Raw genomic sequence first — 16381 nt, forward strand, 5'->3', positions numbered from 1 at the left:
GAAATAAAGAATAAAAGAAAAGAAGGAGAATGAAATATTTGAAAAGTGCTGACAATATAAAGAAAGAAAGATGGAAAAGAAGAAAGAAACAAAGGGAGGAAAAGGAAGAACAATACAAAGAAAGGAAGTTCGAAAGAGAAAGAGGAGAAAGAAAGAAAGAAGACAAAAAGGAGGAAAATTAAATAAAATAATACGAAAAAAACAATAGAAATTAATAAAGAAGGAAAAGAAGAAAGAAAGGAAAATGAAAAAGGAGACAGTAAAGAACTAAGAATGGAAAAAAAGAAAGATTGAAAGTGATAAAAAAGAATGAAGCAATAAAGAAGAGCGAAAATGAAATATAAGAAAGAATAGAACTAATAATAGAAAGAAAGATTGGAAGAAAAAAAAACAAAGAAAAAGATGAGGAAAATGAGATATAATAACATGACACACTACGAAAAAGAAAAAAGAAAGACTGAAAGAAAGAAAAGGGAAGAAGAGAAAATGAAATACGAGAAGAAAAAGAAATAACAATAGAAGAAGGGAATATTCAAAGCATAAAGAAAGAAAGAGGAAAGAAAGAGAGAAGGAAAATGCAATTTAAGAAAGAGAAATAGTAACTATATAAAGTATTGAAGAAAAGAACAAAGAAAGAAAGAAGAAAAAAGAAAGAAAGAAAATGAAATATAAAGAAAGTGAAATACTAATAGTAGATAGAAAAGATAAATTAGAGTAAGAAAGAAAGAAAGAAAGAAAGAAAAGGAAAGGAGAAGGAAAGAAGAGACTAAGGCAGAAAGAAGGAAAGACAGAAGAGAGAAAGAAAAGGAAGAGGTAAAGAATCAAGAAAGAAGTAAAGAAGAAAAAAGAAAAGAGAAAGAAAAATAAAGGAGGAAAGAAAGACAGAAGGAAGGAAGAAAGGAAGGAAGGCAGAAAGAAAGAAAGAAAGAAAGAAGGAACGAAAAAGCATGAAAAAGAGTAAGCAAGAAGGAAAGGTGGCAGAAATATCGAAAGAAAGAAGATAAAAGGAAAGAAGAAGGAAAGAAGGCAGAAAAAGTAGGAAAGAAAGGAGTGAAAGAAAGAAAGAAAGAAGGGAAGAAAAAGCATGAAAAAGAGTAAGCAAGAAGGAAAGGTGGCAGAAATAACGAAAGAAAGAAGAAAAGGAAAGAAGAAGGAAAGAAGGCAGAAAAAGTAGGAAAGAAAGGAGTGAAAGACAGAAAGAAAGAAGGAAAGAAGGCAGAACGAAAGAAGGAAAAAAGGAAAGAAAGAAGGAAAGAAAGAAAATCTGATAGGAGAAATAGAGGAACTAGCAATATAATAATATAAATAAATATAAAAACAAAGAAAGAATGAATAAAAACTAAATAAAACCACAAAACAAGCAAAAATAAGGATAACGAAACAAAAGAAAAGGTGATTGAAAGAAAGATTCAAATAATTCAAACGAAGAAGAAATTTACAAAGAAAAAAAAAAGGATACAAATAATTTCCCATTAAAATGACACAAAATAAGAAAAAAATAACAAGAAAAAGAAACCAATCCAACAAAAGAAACAAAACATAAAATAGGGTAAAATACAATAAACGAATGAAACTTCTAGAAAGCTTCATGAATAATCAGACAAGACAGAAAGGAAATAAAACAAAAATAAAGTGGACAATAAATCCCCCCATGCGATCTGTATTACTTGAAGAATGCTAATAGTCATTAATCACAACTTTCGTGAGATTAGTAGAGTCAGTATAGTGAAAATACCCCCTCAACCTGAATATTAGTTTGTTAAAAGTACATTAAAACTTACCAGAATCAGTTGAGAAATCTTTGTTACAATTTTCTTTTTTTTGGGGGGGGGGGGTAAATTGTATTTTGCCCAGACTAGATTTTGGGGGATTACTTTAGTAAATTTGCGAAAAATAAAGATGTTTGCAAATTTTAGAAGTCATTTGTCAACCAACCTCGGAGTGGGGAAACAAGGACATTTCTTGAGGTCATTAGAACCTCTTTTTAAGTAAATATACCTAGATATTTGAAAAATAATTTCTATTTTAAGCATTTTAGATGCCGTGAGCAGAGGTTGACTTTTTCCGCAAAAAAAAAAAATTAGCTGAGGCAGTTTTCTGAGTCCATGGTCAGATAACGCCATGCAAAATTTCGTGAAACGAATTAATTCTGTGAAAGTTAGAAGACCAAGAAAATATTCAATCTCTTGTGCTTAGATTTATTAGGAAATGGTTGGATCGTTCTACCGTTCTAAGTAGTTGAATCCCGGTGCAAATTTTCGCAGTCCGTGATATTCATTTTCATGACCAATATCTTTTTTTACTCTTTCCCCCTTTAAACAAAGCATATTGCCACTTGTAACATAAGGGTTTATTATTTAGGATCGTGTCTAACAGTGGACTGTGAGGAATTGAGCAGTAAGATGTCTATTCATAGTACATTTTCATTTCAGTCAAGGTAGCAGGAAACAGAAGGGAATTCCAAAGTCTATCAGTTTGAAGGAAGAAACTTTTAGAATTGAAGGCTTTCCGTCATCTAGGGGGCATCAAAATTAAAGAGATGAGATCTTGCTGCTTGATGGATTAGGAGTGTATACGCCGAGAGAGACACAAGTGCTATGAGTTCATCAGATCACATTTTATCAGGAAGAAAGCAGACACAGTGATACAGCATTACGGCGATGGTACAGAAGTTGGAACTTGGACGATAGTAGAAGACCTATTAGATTGGAGACTCTTTTGGGGGACCTATCTAAAAGGGAGAGTCTAGCGGCATCAAAAGTCGAATAACGTTGTTTTTTCTACCATTCCATATTTTTGTATTATAAATATCAAACTTTATCCGCCCACCAAGAGCAAGCTGGTAGTCAAAGGGTCAACGGCCTCTTCAGGGAGGGGAAACAAATCTATCTCTTTACCAGCACAAAAACCCACAATCTATCTGTGAATATGATTTTCAAGAAAAGAAAATTTACGGGGGCAGGGGAACTCTAAACTTTATGCCTTCCATTTGAAGTCGTTATACTTCATGCTTCTGTCCTACCGCACCTCTACGACCCCTCCCCCATTACCTAATGCTCCTCTGTTGTGTACTTTGGTCTGAGACTACCCCCCCCCCACCGTTGACCTAGATTATTCAACTTGTGGACCTATCCCAATCGTATACTGCTAGAACTAGAACAACATACAAGAAATATTTTATATGTTTTATAAAAAAAAAAAAAAAGGTTTCAAACCGAGGATGACAACGACTATATAGAATTCAGCCCTTCAGAATGTGTTTTGTTTAAAAAGACGCAAACTCAGTCAGGGATTTTTTTTTCTTTTGTAAATATTTTGATATGACTTTTTCCCTGTTAACCAGTCCTGTGCAGTTCTCGGAGGCCCACCCTCCCAGGCTTTGTCCTCCCTCTAAAAAACGTTTAGTTTTTTACTAATCGTCCAAGATACACCAACCGAGGAATGTCGACTAGCTTGCTTTGAAGTAGAGGGCTACTATCAGGGACATAAGTTGCAGGGATACTATGTAGGGAGTTGAGTAGCAATATGTCTGTTCATATTACGCTTAAACTGAATGAGTGTTAATAGTCGTAATATGTTTTTGTGTTTTATGTATGTAAAACTGTTTTTTAAACGGATTTTAGATCCTTTATTGTAATTCCATGAAACTAAATATTTTGAGGACTTTTTGGAATGTTGAAGGTTAACTGATTATTAACGGCCGGCGGTGGGGGTGGGGGGTCTTACGACCGCCCTGGATGCCCAAAATAGTTACTACGCCACTACCTTTCTTTCTCTGAATACGTCTCGACTACCTCTGCTTCGAACACCGGTCACATCCTTTTGTCTCTGCTGTAGCAACACTTTGCGCATCCGGCCTGGTCATTTGTATATCTTTACGTCATGTCTGTACAGTTGGGAAAGCAGAATCCCGGAATGGAGTTCCAAAGTCTAGCAGTTTTGGGGAAGAAACTATTGGCGTAGAAGGCTTTCTTACACCTAGGGATCTCTACTGGGTAGGGGTGGGATTTAGCTGTGTGTCGGATTTGTCGGGGGTATTTAAGTTGAGGGGGTACAAGTGCTTGTAGTTCGTCGGAGCATCCACCATTAAAATACTTTTAGAACAATTTTTACAGTTTGTAGGAGGTTCATTTTAAATCATAGTACAGTAGAAATCTAGGATACGGTGGCACTAGAATACGGGGTTTTTTTTGGGGGGGGGTTACGATGTGAAATGGGATGCTTTTCTGGCCACTTTTTACAGCATTTACCCCGCCTTACGGTGTTATTTATAATGTTATATGATTATATACATGTGTTTTATATATTGTACTGTATTTTTTTTTACTAATTTTTAATGCCGTATCCCGGGGTTCTACTGTACTATTGTTTTATGTGCGTTGTTATTACTTAAACATATCATACTGATTTATTCACAACTTTTTTTTTTTTTCAGATTATTAAAGTATCATCCATAGTTTTCTGAAATATTCTCACCCATGTTAACCCGAAAACGACCGTCTTTAGTCAACAGAAAGGGAGTCATCTTCCATCAAAATAGTTACTACGCCACTACCTTTCTTTCTCTGAAATCGTCTCGACTACCTCCGCTTCGAACACCGGCCATACGTCCTTCTGTCTCTGTTGTAGCGATACTTTGCGCACCCGGCCTGTATATCTTTATGCTGCTGCTGCTCCCAGCGTCAGCGGCTTTGTTACATTGATGCTTAAAATGTCAGGATTGATTTCTCTACTTGTTTTAATATTATTCATACATCATTCATTTCATTAATATAAAGTAACATTTTTTTTTTCGTTTAAGGCGAGCCATTAATTGAAATTTTGGGGACTACATAGTCTCTAACCCCAACCTTCACCCTAGCTCTCTCCCCGCTCCTCTCCAGAACAAGCTAATCCCTGGGAGGATGCGAACGAATATATACTACTACTTCTCCAAGGAGGCGGTATTGCTTTGGAGGATAATATCATGACAAACGAACGAACAGATCCTACGAGTGAAACATGGAGAGGGTAGGACATTAAACGGAGAAGACCCAAATCTGCTGTTTACATTTTTTTTTTTAATTACATTTTCACTCCAAACTTTGGTGTAGGGGGCTATTATCAGGGGCAACAGCTACTGGGTACTATGTAGGGATTTGGGCAGCAAAATGTCGGTTCACGTTACACTTGAACTTCTGCATGTCAGTACAGTTGGGGAAGCAGGGACCTGGAATGGAATTCCAAAGTCTAGTGGTTCTGGGGAAGAAACTACTGGAGTAGAAAGATATTTTACACCTAGGGATCTCTACTGTGTGGGGGTGGGATTTAGCTGCCTGTCGGGTTTGTCGAGGGTGTTTACGGCGTGAGGCACAAGTGTTTGCAGTTCGTCAGAGCATTCACCATTAAAATATTTGCAGAACAAGCAGAAGAACACAACATTTCGTCGATGGGACAGGGGCTGAAGCTTAGATGACAGTTCAGGACCTATCAGATTTGCGACTCTCTTTTGAACCTTTTCTAGGAGCGAGAGACTATTTTGTACTGCAGCAAAATATGACGCAAGGTCGGAACATCCAAAGCCGGCTCCCCAGAGAAAGGAGGGCATTTTGGCTTGTTACAAAAACAGCCATGAACGGACTTGTTGACATTCCCCGGTAGAGCGCTTCCGTTTCACGCGATCGGCAATAAACTAACGCCTTAAAAAAAAAAGAGGTTATGCCTGGCAGGATGCACGTCCTTGGACTGAGCTTAACTCTACTTTATTACGACAAAAAATAACATGGTGTTTTCACAGCAGTTCTAGGTTATCGGATTCGTAGCTGAGGGCAGATCCACGGTTTAGTATGAAAGGCAGCTTTTACTTAAATGAAATACAGTTCTCTCTCTCTCTCTCTCTCTCTCTCTCTCTCTCTCTCTCTCTCTCTCTCTCTCTCTCTCTCTCTCAACCAACCTACTTACTGTAATTTATATATACGTAAACATAAGTCTCTACACGTGTTTCCATATGAGTCCTCGTGTTTTTTTTATGTTTTGATGTCACGCAACATATTGTAAATACTGTGCTGCTCAATTGTAGAATAGGGACCATTGAAATGTATCACATATTTCGCTTTTTTATTGTTTTTGTTAAGGGGGTAGAGGAGATCATATTTTGTTGAAAATTGACTGTTGAACTTAAATTGTATTAAATTCAGTCCTGAAATAAAATTATAATTTGAGTTAAAATTGATAAATAATAATAATTTAATGTTTGAATCCTAGGCCAGTCGAATTACATTTCCGTTACTGTTATTTTTTTCTAACGACAACAGTATTTGTACTTTTTATTACGCCACACACAAACAAACAAATCAGGAACTTTTTTCTCTGCAAAACGTAAAATTTGGAATGGAATTTAACGAGTTTTAAAATCAAAAATGAAGACGGTAAAACAACTCAAATCTAATATCAACAGATTCCTGTCATGAATTGTTCTCGCAAGTATTCGAACATGCTCCTGACAACTCATCCATCTCATAAACCCTTATCGGTGTTTTCCCAGAACATCCGCACACCATATAAAAAAAAATCTGCATAATGTATACAGCCTTGACAGAAAGAAAATATCGTATTCCAAAAATCAGTTATATTGATTGAGTAAGTTTATTAGTATTTAAAATAAGAAAATCAGATGTAATGACTAAGCGAACAGCTATGATGTCGGGACGCCATCTTGAATATAGTTTGAAGGAACAAGGGAGGGAACTCCAAATAATTCAAACTTTTAGATTTTAGAAAACCAATTTTAACATGGGGGCATTGGAAAAACTATAATTCGCTAAAAAAAAAAATGGTTTTCTTTATTAATAAAAATAAAGCACCGCTATTTTAACTGCCTCACGTTGTAACCCGCGCCTCTCAATCATGGAAGCCCTACTCATTCGCATAAAAACTAATCAGGCTCAATATGAGGGAGGAAGGCACACTCAAATGCTTGTAACGATTTTAAACGATTTTAATCGACTTTTCAAAAAATTCACTAAACGCAAGCTTTAATTCATCACTCGGCTGAAGACGACTCATGGAAGTCGAAAACGTTCGCGAATATGGCGAATTATTTTTTACACTCGAACAGAACGTTCGAACATTGGCCCGCTGTCAATGAAATATCTGTATATATATTATTTATTTATATAATTATATATATGTGTGTGTGTGTGTGTGTGTGTGTGTGTGTGTGTGTGTGTGTGTGTGTGTGTGCTATAATAAAATCGTATTCTTGTGTGTTTTTGTTCTTTCACAACTTGATTAATATGCACAAAATATACACTGTTTCACAAATTAATTTTCATGCTGAAAACGAACGTTTATGCACTTCTATTCCAGAATGATTTCTATTTCTGCTATTTATTCAAAGAAAACTTACATTCAAGAAGTAACCCCATTAGCATATTACATTAAAGAAAATCTATTTTAATCAATTTTTATTAATGTTTTTGTTTGTTATCATAGAATTGTTTGAACTGTCCAGTTTAGAAATATTATTTAAAGTTGATTTATTTAATGTTTTTTTTATTAGTATTTAGTTTATTTTTAATTATTTTCCGAAACCAGTTACCTTTTAAAATGAAAGTAAGTTTATTTATTTAAGCGTTGAAAGTTATTTTCCCTTTAAGCTATGAGAGTTATTTCCTGTTTAATTTTCACAGACGAAAATGGATGCGATTTATTTTTTCATAAATCTAACATGTCGTCCACTTTCAAGAAAATCGTAAGAAGTTTATTGTGTATCTTAAATTATATATATATATATATATATATATATATATATATATATATATATATATATATATATATATATATATTACTTAGAGGGTTACCTCTTATCCAGAGCAGGAGGCCATTCAAAGAAAAGATGTTAACTCTCAGATAGACGGTGAAACAAGACCAGTAACGTTGGCACTTGCGTATCTAAATGGAATTTATCGCATTAGACTTGAAGACGACTATGTTATAGTCAGCCGGGAAGCAGACTGACAGTATTGAGTTCAACAGACGGACAGTTCTAGGAAAAAAACTTTGCTTATGGAATTTTCGTTTAGTTTTTGGGCACAGACAGGGAGTGAAAAAACATTGTTGGCGATTGTTTCAGCTAGGCGAGTATTTGCTATAAATGTTTTATGGAGAGAGACAATAGATCGGAGCTCAGTCGAACATTTACCATAAAAGTATTGATAGAGCAGAGATAGGCTCGCAACATCTCTTCTGTGAAAAAGAGGGAGTAGGAAGACGACAATGACATCGGCCAGTAAATTTCCGAGATGGTTTTCTACTTTGTCAATACAGAAAAGAGTGCTTTGACGAACTCTTCCTCGGACGTGGCGACAGTACTCCACCTTAGGATGTAATTGACTCTTGCACAGGTAGGGGATTGCGTCGGGAGTGAGATACTTTCCGGAGCGGTAGAACGATCCCGCCATCTTTTCAGTGATTTTGGCAACGGATCTGATGTAGGTTTTTCATTTCAGGTTAGAGGTCAACGTCAGTCTCAGAAGTTTGTCGAAGTCGAGCACTTCATTGTACCGCACGCTCCGGGTCGGAGGAGAGATAATTTTTATCGGCTTTTGAAGTGTTGTTGTAAATGCAGATGGTAGTATCGTCTGTATAGATGTCGACAAAGGAACAAAGAATGTGATTTGGGGGGTCGTTGATGAAGATCAGGAAATGAGTTGGGCTCAGGATGGATCCATGAGGCACGCCAGCGTTAATACTGTGAACATCAACGACCACTTGGATAGACCTTTCAGAAAAAAGGATCTGATTGTTGGGAGGAGATTTCCAGCTATTCTACAGCTGGAAATCTTATGAAGTGACCATTGTGCCAGACCCTATCATGTGCCTTAGATATGCCATTAGAATGTAAAAACCATGTATGAATAATACTCAGAAAAACGAAACCAATCATATGACAAGAAACCATAAAAATGAATAATTAACGCTCGTATTTCAAAGGAATATGAAAATAAGTTACCCTCCATGTAGTCGTTCGCATATTCATGACTGAGTATATTAAGAAGTTCGTTTTAATAATTAAGCAGAAAAAGTAGGTTTTTAATATCAATGTCAGAGCGAGAAAAATTCAACTTCATATATATATATATATATATATATATATATATATATATATACACATATATATATATATATATATATATATATATATATATATATATATGAACTCTCTAACAGAGAAAATGACGGTTTCCACTTAGCGCAAAGCCTTACTCTTCTACATTGACTAGAATTCTTCAGGTAATTGCGAACCGGTAACGCGCATACAAACAATATGTTACTATACTATCTGAGTGAGTTCGCTAACGTAGAAGCAAGATCACCTGCAACTACTGATAAGGAATCTAACGATTGGGTTTCAAATCTCTGTGTGAAAATATTTTATTCATACCGCAGGATCATGATACGGCGAAACAACCGGCTATGGCTGTCTTTTATTATTACGACAGCCGAGTTAATCAACAATTATTTCCCGAATGTTTTTTCATATATATTTTTAATCCCAAAATGCATGATTTTTTAATCCCAAAGTGCAAAATTCATCAGGTTTGGGACTGAAGATAAAAAAAAGAAAAGTAGGATATTCTGTTATAAACAAAAGGGAATATCGACACAGGCATTAATACTATTTAATTCACAAGTTACAGAGGAGATAGAGAGAGAGAGAGAGAGAGAGAGAGAGAGAGAGAGAGAGAGAAATATAGCGATTAGAACACTTATTTGAGATTTTTTTCCTAGTTTTTTTTTTTTTTTTTTTAATTTACCTGGCTTTAGAAGCTTATTTAGTTTTCATACCAGCCGGGTGAATTTCTGGCATCATTTCGACAACCTAAGACCTACATAATCTATTGGCAGGTCATTCTTTGTTTAATTAAAGTATGGTCCAATTGGGTCGGAGAAGATCATCCGCCAAGGCATTACATTCTCTTTCGGCTAGTGCCCTGATTTTAAGGTCTGGTTTATACTGAATTAGGGTTCAATGGTGTATAGAGATCAACCTCCCAAGCATTACTTCCACTTTACGAAGTCAGAGTGGAGTATTTTCGCTCGTTTTATTTTATTTTAGCTGAATGGAAGACAAATCAGTTAACATGTTTACAGTAGATATAATAAAAAGAAACTTATCTTTAAAAAGAAAAAATGCCAAGATAAACGCCTTTTAATTATATAGTACTAGCAGGGTGGGGTGGGGGTGCCCGGCTTTGGCCGGCCGTAAAATACGTTTAAATATGATAGTTTAATTTGTCCATATTTCGCACATAATATTATAGAGTCGTAATATCAAAAGTAAAAAAAAAAGCATTTAGGTACCATCAGCTAGAACCGAAACGGAAACTGTGGCATTGAAAGCTGGTGACGTTACCACTGTACCAACCTGACACGCATATAAACCGAAAAAATTTACAAGTATATATAAATTAAGATGAATGTGCAAAAGATTTTTTTCAATTTTTACCCCTTAAAAACAATTTTAACCGACCCATAAAAATGGCCCATAAAAATCCAGTCATTTGAGGCCTATAGCGCCGCTCTGCAACTTTTAGCTTCGGAGGAGATAGAGTTTGAAAATATGGAGATAGACAGACAGACATATAGTCATTTATATATAAGATTATTATATAGCCAGTAGAGTTTAGTTTCCTAGAAGTACATCCAATGAAACAACATGTGTCTACCAAAATAGTGCTCAATGAGTGAACAGAGCAGGTATATTAATTTTATTTATACAAACATTAATGGCTACATATGTGCATACATGTTTCTGTAATCACCCACGTTGGGGGATTACGTCTTCAGGCCAAGAATTACCTTCAAAAGTGACATTTCCACCAAATACATTTTTCTATTTCGTTTATCAAGTTAAAATACAACCTGAATGAAGAAATAAATAGATGAAAGAAAGTAAGGAATGAAGGGTGAGTGGAAGAGAAGGGAATAAGGGTATTAGAGTGAATAAACAAAGATGAAGGTAAGTACTACAATATATAAGCTTATATACTCGGTTTGTATAACCTAAATACTCTGATTTCTGTCATATGTTATTATATATTATTATTGTATCGTGATACATCTTATGTATATCTGCCTTACCATGGAAAGAAGGTTTGTTAAATATGAGGATAACCCTATGAACTTCATGCTGAATTCAATATAAATTTTTACGTAGTGTCAATTTTTACGGTAAAAACCTACAACTTAGGAAAGTGTAACAAGCGGATGGGGCCATGAAACATAACTAGACGTGTGGAATTTGATAGAAAAAGTGAATTTATATAGTAAATGTGTTCATGTCTGTTTCTACTTTAGATGTATCATTTGGTGGCACGGTACATGTACACATGTATATATGTATATGTCTATATTTGTGTGAGTTTGTATGTATAAGTGTATTTTATGTATGCATGTATGTTTGTATGTTTATATATATATATATATATATATATATCTGCATCTATATATCTGTGTGTATGTTTGTATGTGGATGTATCTCTGTGTCTATTGTATGTAGATGTATGTATATACATGTATATTTCTGAACTATTAGAATAGGCTGCCTCGTATAGAATTGTTGTAACAATATAGATTACAAAAATGTATGGATGTCCGAATATTGTTTATATATATGTTATATATGTATGTATGTGTGGGTATGTATATATATGTATGTATGTGTGTATGTCTGTTGTGTGTGTGTTTATATGTATATATGTGTATATATATATATATATATGTGTATGTATTTATGTATGTATATATATGTGTGTGTGTGTATATATATATATATGTATGTGTATATATATATATATATATATATATATATATATATATATATATATACACCCGTCTGTAGTCGAGTAGCATAATATTGCATATACGAAGAGGTTACCACGCTACATAAGTAAAGAAAAATACTATTATGTGTCTCTGTCTGTAATGTGTGTGTGTATATATGCGCGGATGTAGAAGTGTATTGATACACGCATATAGGTACATGTGGGGTTTAGATAACTTTCGGGTTTTATATTTATTCATATTTTGTTGGTTTATTTGTTTTAATTTAATTTTATTTTATTTTTATTCTTATTTATTTATTTTTTTATTTTTGTTTTTGTTTTTGTTTTGTTTTATTTACCTTAATGTAATTTTTACTTTATTTCTACGTAGTTTCAGAATTATTGTCTAGTTTCAGTAAATAAAACAAACAGCGTTCAGCATGGATTCGCTTTTGAATATATGTATTAATGTGTGTATGTGTGTGTTGGCGGTGTCTGTGTATGTGTGTGTTATATGTGTGTTGCATGTATGTGTGGGTGGAGGTAGATTAAAAGGCACCGGTCAGTACTTGGTTGACCATAGCTAAGGTTATTAACTTACAGACTCTAAGACAAGAAAACTAAACTCTCAATTACCCTATGCCATAAAAAGCCAAAAGTTAGGTTGCATGGGGGAAGGGGAAAAGAAAAAAGATGTTTATTATCTTCAAAGACCTCACTCATCCTTTTACCGTTTTTGTTTTTGTTTTTTGACTCCCACCCAGGTTGTATTTTAACTTGATAAACGAAATAGAAAAATGTATTTGGCGGAAATGTCACTTTTGAAGGTAATTCTTGGCCTGAAGACTACTCCCCCAACGTGGGTGATTACAGAAACATGTATGCACATATGTAGCCATTAATGTTTGTATAAATAAAATTAATATAAGATTATTATACAGTTCTATTTGAAAGAATAGGGAGCATTTTTGTGTCCTACACACACACACACACACACACACACACACACATATATATATATATATATATATATATATATATATATATATATATAGGACACGAAATAAAATACCGATATAGCATAACCCCCTGTTTCATGTAAACCCCTTCCATAGCTAAAACTCATTAATACATACGATTAACTAAACATCTTCTTTCAATTCATCTACTCTTATATTCTCTCCAAGAGTCTAATCACTCATATGGCCCACATATATTAAACCCAACATGACAGATATGCTATACACCTACCTGCATTATATAATAAAAGCTATATTTCTCCTAAATCACAGAGATCAATTTAGTCCCCCCCCAGTCAGTCTCAATATTTTATTTCGCTCCTGATGTATCTATCGCTAGACGTCGCATCTCTATTATGTTACCTAGCATCTTCTCTCCTCTTCTGATGAGAAGCATTAGGCTTCGAAATACCATGGTATAAAATGTTCTCACTTGCACTACACCCCTTAATTGATGTATAACTTTATTGAATAAATGAATAAATCTGTATATATATATATTAGTATACAGTTTTATATCGTCATTTTCTTTCTTTTAGCCCGATAAGTCTCCTCTTAAATAATTTATCTTATTTTATTCCTTTAACTCCGCCATATATATTTATATGTGTGTGTGTGTGTGTGTGCGTGTGTGTGTGTGTTTGTGTGTGTGTGTTACACAGGAATCATCACTTATCAAGGCCCGGAGGCCACTCGAGGATAAGGGTGCATGGGTATACATTAGCCAATGTGATTATAGCGTAATAAATATAAATAGTGGGAATTTTGTAAATTGGATTACATAAGGGGATGGTTCATCAAGAACTTGTTTACGTTGGACTTGAAGATAATCCGATTGTAGTCAGCTGGAAAGCAGACAATCGGAAGAGAGTTCCATAGGCATGCAGTTCTAAGAAAGAAGCTTTGTTCATGGAATCTATATTTAGGTTTACGCACAGATAAAAAGTGTGGGAAATTATTGACAGTGGTTTTGACTAGACGAGTTTTTTTTCGGGAATTTTCAAAATACGCGCGCGTGTGTGTGTGTGTGTGTGTGTGTGTGTGTGTGTGTGTGTGTGTGTGTGTGTGTGTGTGTGTGTGTGTGTGTGTGATCGATCGCCGGGAGCGTGGAGCCTTTGTCACAGCCTATTAAAAAGCATGATTTATTTTAATACTATAAAACTCTGTCTGAAAAATAGTGTGGCCGATTCAAAAAGCCGTTGCATCCCATACAACAATCAATGTATATATATATATATATATATATATATATAGATATATATATATATATATATATATATATATGTTATAAAAACATATCTGGCATCACCGTAGGGAATTGCAGAATCGCTAGCCTGACGATTTCTTACGGGGATGAAACGCGGAAACTCTATGTGGCTTAACTGACACATATATTTTTATAACTTACTACACAGCTCTACTTACGCATTCATCATCATATCGTATAAATCTGGATATTCTATTGCGGCCACTGGTTTCCCCGATATTTTCCCAGTCAGAATTCTTTCTAAAAAGACTTCTGTATTACAGGAGTTACCATGTGAAGGTTGCCAATATCATAAGTGAAAGTGATCTTTCTGGTACGAACTGGATTCGAACTTGAGACACCCAGGTTGTCAGTCCACAAGACCATCGTTATTTCCTTGCTTACGTATTGAGTACTGTTGATGCAAATAATGAAAATCGATACATAAAATATTATATTTCCTCATAAAATTTTATGTGAATGCATGAAATAATGTATACCTCTATCTTTCTCACTCCCTTTCTATCAATCTATCTATCTATCTACCTCTCTCTATCTATCTATCTATCTATCTATCTCTCTATCTATCTACAGACAGATAGATATCATAAAGAGAAAGAGAGAGAGAGAGATTATTTCATGCATTCTCATAAAATTTTATAAGGAAATATGTTTTATGTATCAATTTTCATTATTTACATCAACAGTACTCAATATGTAAGCAAGTAAATGACGGTGGTCTAGTGGTCAATGACACGGACTGAGTTCGAATCAATATATATATATATATATATATATATATATATATATATATATATATATATATATATATATATATATATATATATATATATATTGTTTACTCTTTACAAATACAAATTTATATTCATGGGAATGGCGAGCTATGCTTATTTTTATAATCTATCTTTCAATTTCTCTCTCTTTCTCACCCTCCTTTTCTCTCCCTCTTTCTCTCTCTCTCCCTCTATCTATCTATCTATCTATATCTCCTTATATATATATATATATATATATATATATATATATATACATATATATATATATGTATTGTATATATATACATATATATATATTGTATATATATATATATATATACATATATATATTGTATATATATACATATATATATATATTGTATATATATATAACGATCTGTACCCCTCTATATAGAGAAAGAGAAAGAAGTAGATACATGAATAGATAGATAGATAGATAGATAGATAGATAGATAGATAGATAGATAAAAAGCCATCTTCATAAATATAAATATGTATTCGCAAAAATCAACAACGATAGCTGCGTTCATATTTGTCAGGTGTGAGTTAGAGTTGTTAATATATTCATTGGTTAAATTTTCAGGAAGATAAATAATTATTAAAAAGAAAAAAGAAAGAAAAACATTTATTAAACGTTGTTTTGCTTACCTCCAAGAGAGAAGAATTCATTTCAATATCTTCGCTTTCCATGATTTATGTTTTTTTTTTTTTTATTATTAGTTCCAAGTGAAGTTCCGTATTTTTTTTCTTTTATTGTTTTTGTTTTTATATATTTTATCTTAGTTGTATTTCTTTGTTTTTATTATCATTCGTCGTTGTTTCTTGTTGTCTATGTGTGTGTGTGTATGTGTGTTTTTAATTCTTCAAATGTCCTTCCATATATTACCATTAGTGTCAGCGATCCCACATAAATAAATAAAAAAAGTAAAGGACACTAGCAATAATAGCCAAAAATAACAAACAAAAAAATAAACAACGATATAAACGTTTAACAAAGGAGATGACGCGGTTTCGATTACATCACGCGGCTTGATCGCTGTCACACTAATAATTTTCTGAAAACCTTTCCATTCATCACTGTCCGAGGCTACCGTAGTGGACAATAATATTTATAAGTTTTCCCACGCGACCTCATAATTTGTCGATGTGAATCTCTCTCTCTCTCTCTCTCTCTCTCTCTCTCTCTCTCTCTCTCTCTCTCTCTACCTACTTACCTACCTACCTACCTACCTAACAATCGTCAACTCTTGCAACAAAGAGATAAAATAAAAAAAAAAAGAATGAAAGCTCGCCATCAACCTGTTTCTCCCACAAACCAACTACTTAGCCTAACGAAACGGTCTTTCTTTCTTTTTAACTCAACCATAGCGTATCCCGCCTTTGACGAGTTCTTTTTTTTTTTTTTTTTTTTAGTAACGTAACTCTCTCTACATTTGCTGCAGATTCTTCGGTTCAATTGTAGCATAGGACAGTCGGAATATCTCATCCATTTCGATAGTTTAATTTTTTTTT

The 16381-nt window shown here is 34.0% G+C and overlaps 1 protein-coding gene across 2 annotated transcripts in view; it reads right to left on the bottom strand.

Moving 5' to 3' along the window:
* Positions 1-16042, bottom strand: part of LOC145293738 (uncharacterized) — a 175846-nt gene extending 159804 nt beyond the window's left edge. For both annotated transcript variants that reach the window (XM_080140212.1, XM_080140237.1), the window contains exon 1: positions 15518-16042. In XM_080140212.1, coding sequence (XP_079996338.1) covers positions 15518-15559 — 42 coding nt within the window. In that variant the 5' untranslated portion in view covers positions 15560-16042. The remainder of the gene's footprint in view (positions 1-15517) is intronic.
* Positions 16043-16381: the final 339 nt, after the last annotated feature.

Source organism: Euprymna scolopes, chromosome 2, assembly GCF_053919585.1.
Source record: "Euprymna scolopes isolate OS-2025 chromosome 2, ASM5391958v1, whole genome shotgun sequence".
In the NCBI taxonomy this organism is placed as follows: Eukaryota; Metazoa; Mollusca; class Cephalopoda; order Sepiida; family Sepiolidae; genus Euprymna; species Euprymna scolopes.